We start from the raw sequence: 17,807 nt of genomic DNA on the forward strand, positions 1-17,807 counted from the left end.
CAGGAAGTGCATGTGTTTAACTGGGTATAGGTGAGCTCCATGCCAAGTCTCCAGTTTACTGATGGGTTATAATGTCTGGTCTAAATACAGGTGTAGGACCTTTATTTGAGCCAGTTTGCTACAGCAGGAAAGTAATCCTGCGGCAACAGGAAATGTGAATTATTTTGTGGATTTTATGTATGTACACTACCATTCAAAAGTTTGGGGTCAATTAGAAATGACCTTGTTTTTGAAAGAAAAGCACTTGTCCATTAAAATAACATCAAATTGATCAGTAATACAGTGTAGACATTGTTAATGTTGTAAATGACTATTGTAGCTGGAAACAGCTGATTTTTAGTGGAATATCTACATAGGGGTACAGAGGCCCATTATCAGCAACCATCACTCCTGTGTTCCAATGGCACGTTGTGTTAGCTAATCCAAGTTTATCATTTTAAAAGGCTAATTGATCATTTGGAAACCCTTTTGCAATTATGTTAGCACAGCTGAAAACTGTTGATCTGATTAAAGAAGCAATAAAACTGGCCTTCTTTAGACTAGTTGAGTATCTGGAGCATCAGCATTTGTGGGTTCGATTACAGGTGCAAAATGGCCAGAAACGAATAACTTTCTTATGAAACTCGTCAGTCTATTCTTGTTCTGAGAAATGAAGGCTATTCCATGCGAGAAATTGCCAAGAAACTGAAGATCTCGTACAACGCTGTGTACTACTCCCTTCACAAAACAGAGCAAACTGGCCCTAACCAGAATAGAAAGAGGAGTGGAAGGCTCCGGTGCACAACTGAGCAAGAGGACAAGTACATTAGAGTGTCTAGTTTGAGAAACAGACGCTTCACAAGTCCTCAACTGGCAACTTAATTTAATAGTACCCGCAAAACACCAGTCTCAATGCCAACAGTGAAGAGGTGACTCCGGGATGCTGGCTTGCTCAGAGCCCTGACCTCAACTCCATCGAGCACCTTTGGGATTAATTGGAATGCCGACTACGAGCCAGGTCTAATCGCCCAACATCAGTGTCCGACCTCACTAATGCTCTTGTGGATGAATGGAAGCAAGTCCCTGCAGCAATGTTACAACATCTAGTGAAAAGCCTTCCCAGAAGAGTGGAGGCTCTTATAGACGCAAAAAACCCATGATTTTGGAATGAGATGTTTGACGAACAGGTGTCTACATACTTTCTGTCATGTAGTGTATTTTGTAGGGGGTGTTAGGGCTGACATTTTAAAGTGGAAATGACAAACTTTAGAAGTCTTTTTAAACCTTGAATGCACCACAAGTTTGCAGTTCCTGCTGTGCCACAAAAATTCTCAGCAACAAAGGAGTGATCCAATGAAGATCCTACATCTGTCGGTCCATGCTCAGGTTGTGGTGTTGACAGGGGAGAACAAGGATGGAAGGATTACTCCAGTACTGCAGGGCAACAAGTTCTATGTGCCTGCTACACTGAACCAAAATATAAATGCAACGTGATGGTCCCACCCATGTTTCATGAGCTGCAATAAAAGATCTCAGGAATGTTCCATATGCACAAAAAGCTTATTTCTCTCAAATGTTTTGCACAAATGTGTTTACATCCCTGTTAGTGAGACAAAATAATCCATCGACCTGACAGGTCTAACACATCAATAATTAGTTGTTTAAAAAGCATTATCATTGCACAGGTGCACATTGTGCTTTGCACAATAAAGCCCACTCTAAAGTGTGCAGTTTTGTCACACAATACAATGCCACACATGTCTCAAGTTTTGAGGGAGTGTGCTATTCGCATGCTGACTGCAGGAATGTCCACCAGAGCTGTTGCCAGAGAATTGAATGTTCATTTCTCTACCATAAGCCTCCTCAAATCAAATCAAATCAAATTTTATTTGTCACATACACATGGTTAGCAGATGTTAATGCGAGTGTAGCGAAATGCTTGTGCTTCTAGTTCCGACAATGCAGTAATAACCAACAAGTGATCTAACTAACAATTCCAAAACTACTGTCTTATACACAATGTAAGGGGATAAAGAATATGTACATAAGGATATATGAATGAGTGATGGTACAGAGCAGCATAGGCAAGATACAGTAGATGGTATCGAGTACAGTATATACATATGAGATGAGTATGTAAACAAAGTGGCATAGTTAAAGTGGCTAGTGATACATGTATTACATAAGGATGCAGTCGATGATATAGAGTACAGTATATACGTATGCATATGAGATGAATAATGTAGGGTAAGTAACATTATATAAGGTAGCATTGTTTAAAGTGGCTAGTGATATATTTACATCATTTCCCATCAATTCCCATTATTAAAGTGGCTGGAGTTGAGTCAGTGTCAGTGTGTTGGCAGCAGCCACTCAATGTTAGTGGTGGCTGTTTAACAGTCTGATGGCCTTGAGATAGAAGCTGTTTTTCAGTCTCTCGGTCCCAGCTTTGATGCACCTGTACTGACCTCGCCTTCTGGATGATAGCGGGGTGAACAGGCAGTGGCTCGGGTGGTTGTTGTCCTTGATGATCTTTATGGCCTTCCTGTAACATCGGGTGGTGTAGGTGTCCTGGAGGGCAGGTAGTTTGCCCCCGGTGATGCGTTGTGCAGACCTCACTACCCTCTGGAGAGCCTTACGGTTGAGGGCGGAGCAGTTGCCGTACCAGGCGGTGATACAGCCCGCCAGGATGCTCTCGATTGTGCATCTGTAGAAGTTTGTGAGTGCTTTTGGTGACAAGCCGAATTTCTTCAGCCTCCTGAGGTTGAAGAGGCATTGCTGCGCCTTTTTCACGATGCCGTCTGTGTGAGTGGACCAATTCAGTTTGTCTGTGATGTGTATGCAGAGGAACTTAAAACTTGCTACCCTCTCCACTACTGTTCCATCGATGTGGATAGGGGGGTGTTCCCTCTGCTGTTTCCTGAAGTCCACAATCATTGTTTTAGAGAATTGGTCAGTACGTCCAACAGGCCTCACAACCGCAGACCACAGTGTCGTATGGCGTCGTGTGGGCGAGCGGTTGGCTGATGTAAACGTTTTCAACAGAGTGCCCCATGGTGGCGGTGGAGTTATGGTATGTGCCTGGATAAAGAGAACAGATGAACTTACATTTTCACTCTCTATTAGTGTAGTAGTAAAGTAAAGAGGACCTTGGGGTAATTATTGTGAACTTTGATGAGCCTTCCAGCCCAGCTGTATTACTTGTGTGGCAACAGTTTTATGTGTGACTTGCTGTTAGCTTCGGACGCCAGAGACCCAGAGAGTTTTACAGTTGAGAAGAGTTAAAGATTTGGCTCTACTTGAGAACTTGCACCCAAATGACCCCCAGTAAATTGAAACACAAGGTAGAGGCCCTTATCCAGGCACATGTGCTTGTATTCTATGTCAAAATTAATAATGCAAAGGAATTATAGAAATTGATATTGTAAAGGTTTAGATTGTATGGTTTTATATGAATAAGGAAGTGCATTGCATGAAATTGAGCATCAACAATATTTACACTTTTGAAGCTACTCTAATCAATCTCACTGCTTCAACAATCCGCAGGTACCTGCGCATGGACTTTATGAGAGATGAACAAGAGTGGTAGAGGGAAAGAAAGACTGAAAGAGAAGGGGGAGAGGTAGAGGGCAATATCACGCTAAGCTCTAGGAAAAATACATTCATACTTTTGAGGAAACGAAAAATGTTAAGACAGGATTTTTATTGCCTTGCAAAAGTAGGAAGGTGAAAGGGCAGTTTGGAGTCTGGATTCACTCACAGCTCTTACTAACATGCACGTGAGAAGCCTTCCTGTTGCCAACTCTTCTGTGCCTTGTCAGAATATTTCAATTTCAAATCAAGTAACTTTTTTCATAATAATAATAACATTTTTAGGAGACAACAGACTCGAACAGCCAACTGTATTGAGCTAATGATAGCTCTGGTTTTCTGGCTGTTTGTGATTGCAGTGTAGTCTACGGTATCTGATTCATCACTTCCTGTAGTGGAACAGCTGTGTTTCTTGGTGGGGCTCATCTGTTATATGACAACCCTGACAGCCTTTCTCTCTGTATTCTATTAAGTATGTCGAATTGCTAATCCTAGTGAATAACAATGTGCCCAGTCTACGCAAAAGGAAGAATTGTAGACTAGCAGAATTTATCATAAGTCTCATTGGAGTCCATTGCATGATGATGCTTTCAATTTGATTTATCACAGGCTCTTCACAGGCTCTTGCATGTAGACATGCAGTGTCTTTATCCTCTGGCCAATGGCCATTCCCCTACTGCACACAAGTAGTCTGACTTACTATTGAGTTCTGTTCTGTGAGGTGGATGTGACTCCTGAGAGGAGAATGTGGGCCAGTCAGAAAGCAGGCCAGCGAGGAGAGACTATCACTATTGGCCGGAGGCCAATCAGATCTAAAGTAGGTCTCCTTCTGCAGCCACCTGGGCTCCAACCAGAAATAAACTGGTTGGAGTTTCTCTCTGGGACCCCCAGAGGCATGTGAGGTATGATTTCATCTTCCTCTAAGGCACGTGTCAAACTCATTCCACGGGGGGAATGTCTGCAGGTTTTCGCTCCTCCAATGTACTTGATTTGATTAATTAAGGTCACTGATTAGTAAAGAACTACCCTCACCTGGTTGTGTAGGGCTTAAGTGAAAGGAAAAACCAAAAACCAGCAGACACTAGGATTGAGTTTGACACCCCTACTCTAGGGCTTAGAACAAAGCCCAACTGCCACCCCTCCCAACCTTGGACACCGGACGTGGAAAGTGTCTGTTCGTCACGTATTAAATAACTCAGATTCCGGAGAAAACTCTCAGGTGACACGGCAATCATGTTGTCTCACTCAAACCTAGACACCTCAGGCGACTGTGTGGGTTTCATTGCTATATATCTTTACATGGTGTCCCAGTTTGGTGTTTTTTATTAATTGTTCTGCATACATAGATGCTCAATAATGAGTTTCATTACCCTCTGGGTTCAGTTGGGAGTATCCGCTACTGGATAGAATGCTTACTGTTCAAGGGTGTGGTCTCTGAAGCGCTTTGTCTTTGTTTTATCATATTGTGTACTGTACAGACAGTACTGTAGCCTTCATCTTGGCCTAGGGAGGAATCCTGTGGACGTTTGTCTCTGTTAGTTTCCTGTTGCTCTGTAAAGATGTGTCATGGGCTTACCCTTCCTGTTTCTGTCAGCAGTATGATGGATGTCAGTCGTACAGCCCTGGAGGAAAAGGCTAGCCACATCTTCTCCTCCTTTCATTTTGACCCCATCCTCACTGCTAGGCTAGTTTATCTCCAATTCCATCAAGCCCACCGCATTTTTTATTTAACTAGGCAAGTCAGTTCAGAACAAAATTCTTGTTTACAATAACGGCCTAGGAACAGTGGGTTAACTGCCTTGTTCAGGGGCAGAACGACAGATTTTTTACCTTGTCAGCTCGGGGATTCGATCTAGCAACCTTTACGGTTACTGGCCCAACACTCTAACCACCTGCCACCCCTGCATGATTGTGGTCCGGTCACACAACGTCTTCAAGCAACACAAAGCTTGACATTAGATTTAGATTAGAAGTCGAATCGCTACATGTAAGTGTTGCAGGTCTAATCACAGGGTACAGTGAAAATGTTAAGCTCCGAGCTCCAGCAATGCAGGTCAAAGTGAAATAGAAATGATTCATGTGATGATAAAGATAAATTAAATGCGTGCCTCTGAGCTGCCCTCTAAAAGAGGAGAGGAGAGACACTGTGTGCATTTGCTCCTCCGGTTTGATATCCATAAGATCAGAAATGTTCTGATGGGAGTTCAGGTTTTGCCAAAAGGTGTGAAAAGCGAAAGGTGGATTGACTGGACCTCTGTAAATACTACCTTCTCTTTGCACTGACGTGATTCTTGCTGTGTATCTCTTTAAGGAGACGTTTACATACAGCCGACCCAGGACACCAAGAATCCTGTTATCTACGGAGTCTTTTCCGTCTCGGGGTGAGTGGTCAAACTTGTTTTCAGAAACTTTCATTAGAAACATTGAAGAATAATTATTTAAATACACTTTCGTTGTCATATGATGCCCCTATTAGTTGTTTCAGTTCTTAACCCAATGAGCTGTCTGTCTCTCCCCTCTCCACACAGCTCAGTGTTTAGGGGCTCAGCAGTGTGTGTCTACTCCATGGCAGACATCCGCCAGGTCTTCAATGGGCCCTTCGCCCACAAAGAAGGGCCCAACTACCAGTGGGTCGCCTACACTGGGAAGATCCCCTACCCTCGACCTGGGACGGTGAGCCTCACCCTCCCATGGCCATGAGTGTTAATACCAAACCACGCTGGCATAAGAAACACTTAGACTTGAAATAGAAACCGTCTGTCTGTCAAGCAGGACACAAACATTAGCCTCCATAGCCGTGTTCTCCTGCTATAAGAGTCCTCATGTCTCCCATGTTGATGCTGTGGATAAGTGGTTGTTGTTGTTTCTGTGGTGAGAGGCAAAGTTTTAATGCTCATTTCATTTTCAACCACAGTGCCCAGGTGGAACGTTCACCCCCAACATGAAGTCCACCAAAGACTACCCAGACGAAGTCATCAACTTCATGAGGAACCACCCCAACATGTACAATGCAGTGTACCCAATGCACAAGCGCCCCCTGGTGGTCCGGACCAACGTGGACTACGAGTTCACCACCATCACTGTGGACCAGGTGGCCGCCGCAGACGGGAACTATGAAGTGCTGTTCCTGGGAACTGGTGAGTCGTCACTAGTCTATATTCATGTGAAATAAAGTAGGCCTACATAAAGTCACATTAGCTTTACTTTCTATAACTCTTTGTACAATGTCCAAGGATGCTCAACAAAACCTCCGCCAGATGGACCTGGTGTCTTTCTCATGATCATTTATCACCAGGAGAAAAGCTTCTGACCCCCTTTTTGTCAAAATGAATGTTTAACCAATAAACAGGGTCGTCCTTTGTGTCATTCACTTGAAGTAGAAGCTTTTGAGGTCTCTACCTGCAGGTCAGGGGGAATGGGTGAGAGGAGGGGGAATGGAGGTGGGGGGTTACAGTAATGAAATCCATTATACTAATCTCACCACCAGCATAGTGAGGCAGTAGAGATTTTACGTTTTTGTTTTCCTCCCACACGCGCATTATCCCTTTAGTGTGCCGTCTTTGTTCTGCTCTGCGTCTCTTGGAGACTAGAGGGTTTTTATACGAGTGCACCGTGCTCCACTGTGCCCGGAGTCAGTGGAATGTCTCTCCTTTGAGCCGCCGTCAGGAGCACGCATTCATCGCTGAGTTGGGGCACATTGAGAGTCATAATAAATCTCAGGTATCCTGCACTCAGGAATGCCTGGGTGCAGAAATAAAACATGCCATTCTGTTGGGGCGCGGCTGGGCTGTCTGGGGGGAAATTCCTACCTCCTGGCTCCTGTAGAACGGGGCGCAGGGAGGAAGAGGAGAACGTTATGCCAGTTGACATGCGGTACTAAGCAAGTGAAAGAGATGATGTTCATATAGGGGAGTACAAAGGTGAACACTGAGAGAGATCTGTCTGAAAAAGGTGAAGAGTACTGAAGTGTAAAGCCTGATGGAATGAGCAGTGAGGATGAACCTTTACATAAGCAGACTGTGAGGGCTGTTTGATTGACAGGCAGCAAGGCAGGGTAGTGTCAAGCCACAGTAGGTGTGTGTAGTAATATTAACTCTCAGGTGTTTCCCTGGGCCACAGACAGGGGGACGGTTCAGAAGGTGATTGTTCTGCCCAAAGACGACCTGCAGACTGAAGAACTGGTCCTGGAGGAGGTTGAGGTGTTCAAGGTGAGCACTCACTGTCTTTCTTCTGTCTCTCTCTCTGCCTATATCCACGTCTATTTTCAATAAAGATACTTTAGAAGACTCATCAATGCATTGTCTCTACATTCCAGGTTCCAACTCCAATTATAACCATGAAGATTTCGTCCAAAAGGGTAAGCATGTCTGTATAAACTTACCTAATAGACTTAGAAATCACTGAGAAATGTCCTTATTTTTTAAAAAGAAAAACACTTTTTTTTGTCCATTAAAATAACTTCAAATTGATCAGAAATACAAGTGTAGACATTGTTAATGTTGTAAATAACTGAATAGACTGACGAGTTTAAGAAGGAGGTTCTTTGTTTCTGGCCATTTTGAGCCTGTGATTGAACCCACAAATGCTGATGCTCCAGATACACAACTCGTCTAAAGATGATCAGTTTTATTGCTTCTTAAATTAGAACACCAGTTTTCAGCTGTGCTAACATCATTGTGAAATGGTTTCAATTAGCCTTTTAAAATGATAAACTTGGATTAGCTAACACACCGTGCCACTGGAACACAGGAGTGATGGTTGCTGATAATGGGCCTCTGTACGCCTATGTAGATATTCCATTCAAAATCAGCCGTTTCCTGCTATAATAGTCATTTACAACATTAACAATGTCTACACTGTATTTCTGATCAATTTGACATTATTTTAATGGACAAAAAAAATGTTTTTCTTTAAAAAATAAGGACATTTCTAAGTGACCCCAAGCTTTTAAAAGGTAATGTATATTTCGTAGGATAAAGAGGAGGGAGTGAATTAAATGAAGGGAAATTATTTAAGAATGCCATGAGCTACCTATATGAAGCTGTGGAACTAATGTTTCCCTTCACAATTCATAGAATGCCTGCAGTCTGGTCGAAACAATAAAAAGAGAAATATGGTAAACGCATTAAGTTAGTGTTGTCTTTCGCTGTGGTTAAAATAGTTGGCCTTGGATACATGACATGACATCCTTCTTAGAAAGGGTTACAATTTTACACAGGCTGACAAGAATGATCAATTCAAAACAGCTGATCGTAAAAGCTGAAGGTGCATTGTCCTGGGACAATGGAAATCTTAGTTATACAGTAAAGATGAGCTCTCCCAGTGTGCTCGCAACTCTTCCAAGTAGCAAACTATATTTACATGTGTTTTAATAGTTATATTATCACATTACATTGTTATAGCTTTGACCGACTCTTGGCCACTGTGACCCTCTGCACTGTGACTTGATCTTTGGTAAATATTGGATATTCCCCTACTTTATCCAGCTGGGATCTCACATCCTCCTTTGCGTTCTACTCTCACAGCAACAGCTCTACGTGTCTTCTGAGCTTGGTGTGACCCACCTGGCCCTCCACCGCTGTGATGTGTATGGGGAGGCGTGTGCTGACTGCTGCCTGGCCCGGGACCCCTACTGCGCCTGGGACGGAAAGTCCTGCTCCCGCTACTCCACCTCGCAGAAGAGGTGAGCATCAGCATGAGCTGCTCAGAATGGCTCTATAGATTGTAAATGGCTTTATACTGTAGATTGTTGAATGGCTCTATAGATTGTAAATTGCTTCATACTGTAGATTGTTGAATGTCTCTATATATTGTTGAAGGGCTCTATAGATTGCTGAATGGCTCTATAGAATGTTGAATGGCTCTATAGATTGTTGAACGGCTCTATAGATTGTTGAACGGCTCTATAGATTGTTGAACGGCTCTATAGATTGTTGAACGGCTCTATAGATTGTTGAACGGCTCTATAGATTGTTGAACGGCTCTATAGATTGTTGAACGGCTCTATAGATTGTTGAACGGCTCTATAGATTGTTGAACGGCTCTATAGATTGTTGAACGGCTCTATAGATTGTTGAACGGCTCTATAGATTGTTGAACGGCTCTATAGATTGTTGAACGGCTCTATAGATTGTTGAACGGCTCTATAGATTGTTGAACGGCTCTATAGATTGTTGAACGGCTCTATAGATTGTTGAATGGCTCTTTAGAATGTTGAATTGTTTCCATAGATTGGATGGTTGATGTATATGGATTGTTTGCTGGCTCTATAGATTGTTGAATGGCTTCCGGTATATGGATTGTTGAATGGTTGAAAAGCTCTATACTATAGGCCGTTGAATGACTACTGCATGCAATGTTTTATGGCAGATTGTTGACTGACTCTATGGAATGTTGAATGGCTTTGCATTTGCATGGTAATTTATTCTCTTCTCTTATTCGGGAATACTGGTCTGACCCCTTTAGACGCAGCCGGAGGCAGGACGTGAAGTACGGGAACCCCATCCGTCAGTGCAGGGGCTTCAACTCCAATGGTAAGACCAGTGTGTGCCCGAGGGTGGATGGAGTAGAGATTTTCAGTGGCGGTGAATACATCTCATCCATTCATTGACTTTATTTATGCCATCACACGGCAACATTTTCATCAAATAGAAATGAAATAAAACATTGCTCTTCTGGATTTTTGGTCTTTGTGGAACATGATACTGAATCTATGATTGCCATGGTGTCTTTCTCAGCTAATAAGAACACCTTGGAGATGGTGCAGTATGGGGTGGAGGGCAGCAGTACCTTCCTGGAGTGCCAGGCCCGTTCTCCCCACGCCGCCATCAAGTGGCACCTGCAGAGGGACAACAGTGACCGCCGGAAAGAGGTGAGCGGCCATCTATGACACACACAATATCACTCAAACTAGTATTCTTCCCAAAACACTGTTGCGCTCTATACTCTCTGCCAATTGAGCCCAGACGTATTATATATTATATATATATGCCACCACTGCGACCTGTATGCTCTAGTCGGCTGGCCCTCGCTACATATTCGTTGCTAGACCCATTGGCTCCAGGTCATCTATAAGTCTATGCTAGGTAAAGCTCCGCCTTATCTCAGCTCACTGGTCACGATAACACCCACCCGTAGCACGAGCTCCAGCAGGTATATCTCACTGGTCATCCCCAAAGCCAACACCTCCTTTGGCCGCCTTTCCTTCCAGTTCTCTACTGCCAATGACAGGAACGAATTGCAAAATTAGCTGAAGCTGGAGACTTATATTTCCCTCACTAACTTTAAACATCAGCTATCTGAGCAGCTAATTGATCACTGCAGTTGTACATAGCTCATCTATAAATAGCCCACCCAAATACCTACCTCATCCCCATATTGTTTTTACTTTTTTGCTCTTTTGCACACCAGTATTTCTACTTGCACATCACCATCTGCTCATCTATCACTCCAGTGTTCATTTTCTAAATTGTAATTACTTGCTACTATGGCCTATTTATTTCCTTACCTCCTCACGCCATTTGCACAAACTGTATATAGACTTTCTTTTTTTCTATTGTGTTATTGACTGTACACTTGTTTATCCCATGTGTAACTCTGTGTTGTTGTTTGTGTCGCACTGCTATGCTTTATCTTGCCCAGGTCGCAGTTGTAAATGAGAACTTGTTCTCAACTAGCCTACCTGGTTAAAAAGGTGAAATAAAATTTTTAAATAAAAAATATAAAAAATATATGGGTTTTTGGTATACTATGACCTAAGGTAATTCAAACCATACATCAACTTCGTGACAGGGGATGTGATCTTGTTCAGATAAAGTGGGATTAGTTTAGGAGTAAATCTCCCAGGAAGGACATGATGTTCCCCTCTGTCGACTGCACTTCTCATTCTGTTACATAATGATGCCGAGGGGTCTTCTTCAGGCTACAGTATGTTTCATCTGAAAGCTGAAGTTGTCAGTCTATTGATGTATTACTGTTGTCAGTGTATTGATGTAATACTGTAATAAAGAGATAACAGCCATACAGATATGATAACCAGGTGGTTGGTTTTCAACCTGAAGGGATAAAGCCCAAACTGTCCCAGTACCCAAAGGGAGGGCCCATCCATAAAACAACATAAGACCTGCTCATAGTTTCTCCCCCTGAGGCTATTCTTGAAGTTTACTGTGAAGCTATAGTGTAACGTCTGTTTTATTTGGCTTTTCGGTTGGATACTGCCTTTCCCCAATGGCATGGCTCAATTGGCTGGGCTGTTGCTCAACCCATCTGATTCTGGGTATAAAAGCTGTCAGCAGCTAAGCAAACTCTTGGATATGTTTCAGGAGTTACATCGAGAGACAATGGAAAACATCACGAGAGCACTTTTATTGAAGTGGAATTGACTGTCGTATTTAACTGCAGATCAATGTGGATCATGTTAGTGGAAGAATGTACAGGTAGACATAACACTGATATATTGATATAGTAGGTGGTTGGTGGTGCTGGGCTGCCAATAAGAACAGGAGATTAGCTGTCAGCTTGGCCTCTCCACTGATGTTACTATCCAGGCTTGACATCGTGCCTCATTTCATCATTGTAGATTCAAGTCATAACTCTCTCTCTCTCAGATGCGCTCTGACGGGCGGGTACTGAAGACAGAGCAAGGTCTGCTGCTGCGTTCTCTCCAGCCCTCAGACTCCGGGGTCTACCAGTGCACGGCCACAGAGAAGAACTTCAAACACACGCTGGTCAAGCTGCAGCTGGTGGTCCTGTCCGGCCGAGCCATCAACAACGTCCTGGTGGAGGGTGGGGGACTGGGGCCATCTGCTCTCCAGTCCAGCGCTTGGACGCCCAGCGCGGGTCAGTACAAGGACCTGCTGACCATCCTGAGCCAGCCAGAGATGGGCCTGATCAACCAGTACTGTCAGGACTACTGGCAGCTGGGAGACCCCATGATGGGAGCCATCAAGGCCAATGACATGAAAGAGCTCAAGGAGCAGAAGAAACCACGCAACCGCCGACATCACGGTGAGGGAGAGGACGAAGAGGAGGTGGAGACATGAGGGGTCCCTCAACTCTCCCAAACTTCAACCGCACCCCAGGGAAACTGGGAAAGACTCAATTCAGGAGACTGACAAGGTGAAAGAAAATCAAAACCCACAATAAAAGAAACGGAAGTAGAAAAAAAACAAGTCATACAAACAAACACAGCCCACATCCCTTCAACAATAAAGTATATGATACACAGTATTTATTGTAGGTTGTATATAGTATCATTCTGTGGATTTCTTTGTACTTATAGAAAAATGCTCTTTGTGTATAGGTACCTTTTGGGTAAATGTTATTGTATTATTGTTATTAATTGTATTATTGTTGTTACTGTCATTACAAAAATCTTAATCTTTCCATCTTTCGACATTGACAGCTCTGTTTGGAATGTAAACTCTGTTGGTAGTAAGCTGAAATGGGTCATTGTGTAAACAGATACGTTAACCGAGGGTTGGGGTAGATGGGGATATAATGGTTTCCTGTTTGCTTTGATTGAATGTCAATACTCATATTCTCAGCTCACCAGGAAGTGTTTGAACATACAGTAACCTCACAATCAGTGCATAAGGACAAAGACTCCTGTCTCCAATTTCAGAGGATGCACAAATGGCCCCACTCATTGGCTAGCTGTCCATTCTCCCTGTGAACCTGTTGTCTAGATGACTATGTTGAATACTGTTGCTGCTAAGCATAATTGGCTCCCCTAATAGGTTGAGGCTATTTATTTTCGGCTTCATTGGTTATTCCTCACTGTACAGTATGTGCCATTAACTCAGGCAAACCAATTGTTAAAAATACAGTGTTGCCATGTAGCCTATGCATGAAATCATCTCTAGATTACCAGTCCGTGAAGGGGGGGGGGGGGGGGGGGGTTATTATTGAATGGCCAGGTCAATCGAATAGATTTTTTAACAAAGAATGAAAAAAGGATTAAAACCTTACCTTTCAGCAGCTAAATTGTGGTAAATGACATTGCGAGAATCAGAAAGTAAACTTATTCAGAAGAGAAAAAAACACTGTAGATACTTAGCAAATAAATATTTTAAGGACGTCTATGAGCTTTGTTTGGTATATTTTGCAATCTAAACATCGAATGGGACTGAGTGTGAGGTACAGTAAAGGGTCAAGATTGTGCACAAAGGGCATTATTCTCTTACCTTCAAATTATTCAATTGAATCTTATGGAAGGTATAAGATATTCAAAACATTGGCCAGGGCCAAACCTAGCACACTTTGGCCAAATACATTTCCTTTTGGTCAACAAAAACAAAGCAGAATTCAGTTTGAGATCAAGCGATGCTAGAGCGGAAGAGGCGAAGCGAGGGGGATAACTGGGCCCAAAATCTGTCTTCACCTGCCATTTGTTCTTGTTTTTTTCCTCTCACCAAGCAGAGTTTTTGTATGGAGGTCAAAGAAAGTGTAGAATTTGGTTAACAGAAAATGTAATGGCTTATTTGCTACTTGTGGCTTATTTGATCGAACAGAAGTTTCGCAATGCTTAAGGTTGTTACGAATGTACTGATAGAAGAAGGACATGTCACCTCCCGGCAACTTTGAGAAAAAAACACTTTGTATCGGAGTGGTGCCTTTTATCACAATCGTATCTGCCTTCTCATTGGCTAGAATGGTCCCACCTGATATTGCCTCCTACCAACTACCTTCCATTTTTGAAGGCATTTATTTTCATTATTAGAGAGGTGAATGGAGTATCTGATCAATATAATGGATAATCTATGGCAATGCCCAGATCACTTTCACTCAGCAGCCATGTTGGTTCAAACTAAGAGCCATCTCTTTTCATTTACCGGTGCATTTGGATTCTTCGACTTTACATGTGAAAAAAAAAAATGTCCTCCTTACACAACAAAACATTGTAACAACGTTGTGACAATAACCAAAATATTCATTGTGTGCATGAATATGTATTTGTACTGTAATTATGAAACAAAAAAAACTATGTTGTAGTTTTTCTGTTCTTCAAGTGTACAGTATGGTCAAACGTCAGCGAAGACATGAGGGACAGCCTCAGTGCAGCATAAAACAGAATGGAGGAGAATTACTATGTGTAATGTACCAGCAGATATTGATAGGCTCTCTTTTCCACGCTTCACTATGGGATAGTATTCATTCCCAGAATAAAACCAGACGGCCCCTGTTACTCTCCTCCAGTTGAAAACAGGGTGTTACAGCAAAAAAATGATTGTACAATTTCTTGGTATTTTTACGGTGTCTTTTTTTTCTTTTGGTTTTGTATTTCTTTTTTTGTGTTCTTTTTGCTATCAGTTAAGATTCAATGCACAGAGGTGATGTTATTGTAATTACTTGTGTAAATTACTTTCTCTTCCCTTTCCATTGTTGTTGCTGACTAATAAATTAAAGCTCTATATTTTATAAAATATAATGCTCTGCTTTTATTCTGATGTACGGTGTGATGTTTCCATATTATATTTTGTGTATCACTCAGAACTTTTGGGAATAAATGTTCCAAGCTACCATAGAGAGAGAAAGATGAGCTACCAGCCATTTATGGCAGACAAGGTCATCATTGGCAGCTTGACTGACAGTGACGCTCTGTTATTATCCAAGATGGAACCCTGGGAGGAAATAGATGCGTAGAGCTTTTCTTCAGCCTTAACATTTTTATCATCTCCTCTCATATTTCATTACGGAATCACATGGCCTATACCCTCATTGCTAGTAGATATCATGATCAAATGGACTGTATGATTTGTTGTGGTCGTCAAGTAACCCCAACAGCACACATTGTTGTTGTAATCCCGGACAAAAACACCTGAGTCAACTAACCATCAAGTTGAAAAGTAGAATCAGATGTGCTTGTCCGGGGCCACACACAGAAATTTGATCTGTTGGAGGTACTCGAGGACCGGAGTTGGGAAACACTGCCTTAGAGGATGGCGCTGACTACAAGGCCATGGGAGACTGCATGGTTAACCTGTTGCGACGAGCAATCCCGTATCTGGGAGCATAATTATAGCCTCAAGCTCATTACCATAACGCAACGTTAACTATTCATGAAAATCGCAAATGAAATGAAATAAATATATTGGCTCACAAGCGTAGCCTTTTGTTAACAACACTGTCATCTCAGATTTTCAAAAAATGCTTTTCAACCATAGCTACACAAGCATTTGTGTAAGAGTATTGATAGCTAGCATAGCATTAAGCCTAGCATTCAGCAGGCAACATTTTCACAAAAACAAGAAAAGCATTCAAATAAAATAATTTACCTTTGAAGAACTTTGGATGTTTTCAATGAGGAGACTCTCAGTTAGATAGCAAATGTTCAGTTTTTCCAAAAATATTATTTGTGTAGGAGAAATCGCTCCGTTTTGTTCATCACGTTTGGCTAAGAAAACCCCCCGAAAATTCAGTTATTACAACGCAAACTTTTTTCCAAATTAACTCCATAATATCGACAGAAACATGGCAAACGTTGTTTAGAATCAATCCTCAAGGTGTTTTTCACATATCTATTCGATGATAAGTCACTCGTGGCAGTTTGGTTTCTCCTCTGTTCAAAATGGAAAAATGCACGCACCTGGAGATTACGCAATAGTTTCGACGGAGGACACAGAGCGGACACCTGGTAAATGTAGTCTCTTATGGTCAATTTTCCAATGAAAATGCCTACAAATACGTCACAATGCTGCAAACACCTTGGGGAAATGACAGAAAGTGTAGGCTCATTCCTTGCGCATTCACAGCCATATAAGGAGACATTGGAACACAGCGCCTCAAAAATCTGGCTCACTTCCTGTATGAAATTTCATCTTGGTTTCGCCTGTAGCATTAGTTCTGTGGCACTCACAGACAATATCTTTGCAGTTTTGGAAACGTCAGAGTGTTTTATTTCCAAAGCTGTCAATTATATGCATAGTCGAGCATCTTTTCGTGACGAAATATCTTGTTTAAAACGGGAACGTTTTTCATCCAAAAATGAAATACTGCCCCCAGAGGTTCAAGAGGTTAAAGCAGGGCCTTGAGGATTTCCACACCTTGTAAAAGCCAAGACAGCGGGTTAGAAATGACCCTTTCCAGGCAGCACCAGAGTGAGTCGCTTTCTCCATGACTGATCTAGCTCATGGCCAAACTGACATAGTAGCCCCTATTATACCTTGTTCTAACATGTGTCTGTTGTGCTGATCTTGTCCACATTCTGATTGAGCCCACATTTGTCGACAGGTGTAGACAATCAAAAGTCTCATTGTGATTAGATCTTCCTGACCGCCTCAGGAGGTAGTCGAAGACGCATATTGTGCGGATGTCTTTGAAGTGTAAATAAATCCGGACAACAAAAGCGTATACATTTGGCCAACGTCACGGTTGTCTCGCCCTGAAAAAAATCACAATGGCCAGCTGAATTAACCTGTTCCGTACTTCCGGGTTGGAGCGAGCGGTCGCATTCGCACTTCGGCCGCAGGTTGTATAACTTTTCATTACATTTCATTACATTTCACTATAGTACAACGGTTTGATTTGTCTAATCTTAGCAATTTCTTCTTAGCTAGCTACATAGCCGTCTTTGTATCAAAGATAATTGCGTAATTATCGTATTTCGTCGTCCTAACGCAGTCTACACTGCTATCTGCCCAGCAGCTAGCCAGCCAGCTAGCCAGCTAGCTAACGTCCACCGTCTATCGAATAGCAGCACTAAAAACTATTACACTCAACTGAATGACCTGATTAGTGTAGTGTTAGCTAGCTACATAGTTGTCTTTGCTGTCTTCGTATCCAAGATAATTGTATAGTTTAGAGTGTGTAGTCTTAGAGTGATTATCTTAATTTACCGAGGTTAGCTAGCCAGCTATTTGTCGTCCTTAACGTAGGAGACACTGCTAGCTAGCCAACAGCTAGCCAACGTCCACCGAATTGAACTTCCTCACTCAACAACCCGGTCGCATTCCGCTTCGCTCCACAGGTAGTATCACATTTTCATTTCATTTCATTACAGTACAACGGTTTGATTTGTTTGATCGTAGCTAGCTACATAGCTAGCTACATAGCCGTCTTTGTATCAAAGATAATTGTGTAGTCTAGAGCGATTTTCTAGGTTAGCTAGCCAGCTATTGTCGTTCTTTTAACGCAACGTAACGTAATCAACACTGCTAGCTAGCCAGCTAGCCCCCGAATAGCAGCACTGTCGAAACTATCACACCCAACAGAACGACTTGATTAGTGTAGTGTCAACA

General features: G+C 42.4%; 1 protein-coding gene across 4 annotated transcripts in view; it reads left to right on the forward strand.

Moving 5' to 3' along the window:
* Positions 1-15,017, forward strand: part of LOC115137254 (sema domain, immunoglobulin domain (Ig), short basic domain, secreted, (semaphorin) 3Fb) — a 95,093-nt gene extending 80,076 nt beyond the window's left edge. For 2 of the 4 annotated variants that reach the window (XM_029673471.2, XM_029673487.2), the window contains 9 exons: positions 5,882-5,951; positions 6,099-6,243; positions 6,485-6,707; positions 7,690-7,778; positions 7,886-7,927; positions 9,096-9,253; positions 10,036-10,103; positions 10,308-10,441; positions 12,177-15,017. In XM_029673471.2, coding sequence (XP_029529331.1) covers positions 5,882-5,951; positions 6,099-6,243; positions 6,485-6,707; positions 7,690-7,778; positions 7,886-7,927; positions 9,096-9,253; positions 10,036-10,103; positions 10,308-10,441; positions 12,177-12,611 — 1,364 coding nt within the window. In that variant the 3' untranslated portion in view covers positions 12,612-15,017. Of the gene's footprint in view, positions 1-5,881; positions 5,952-6,098; positions 6,244-6,484; positions 6,708-7,689; positions 7,779-7,885; positions 7,928-9,095; positions 9,254-10,019; positions 10,104-10,307; positions 10,442-12,176 lie in introns of all 4 variants that reach the window. The other 2 variants (XM_065027830.1, XM_065027839.1) reach the window with 1 other exon arrangement.
* Positions 15,018-17,807: the final 2,790 nt, after the last annotated feature.

Source organism: Oncorhynchus nerka, linkage group LG2, assembly GCF_034236695.1.
Source record: "Oncorhynchus nerka isolate Pitt River linkage group LG2, Oner_Uvic_2.0, whole genome shotgun sequence".
Classification (NCBI taxonomy): domain Eukaryota; kingdom Metazoa; phylum Chordata; class Actinopteri; order Salmoniformes; family Salmonidae; genus Oncorhynchus; species Oncorhynchus nerka.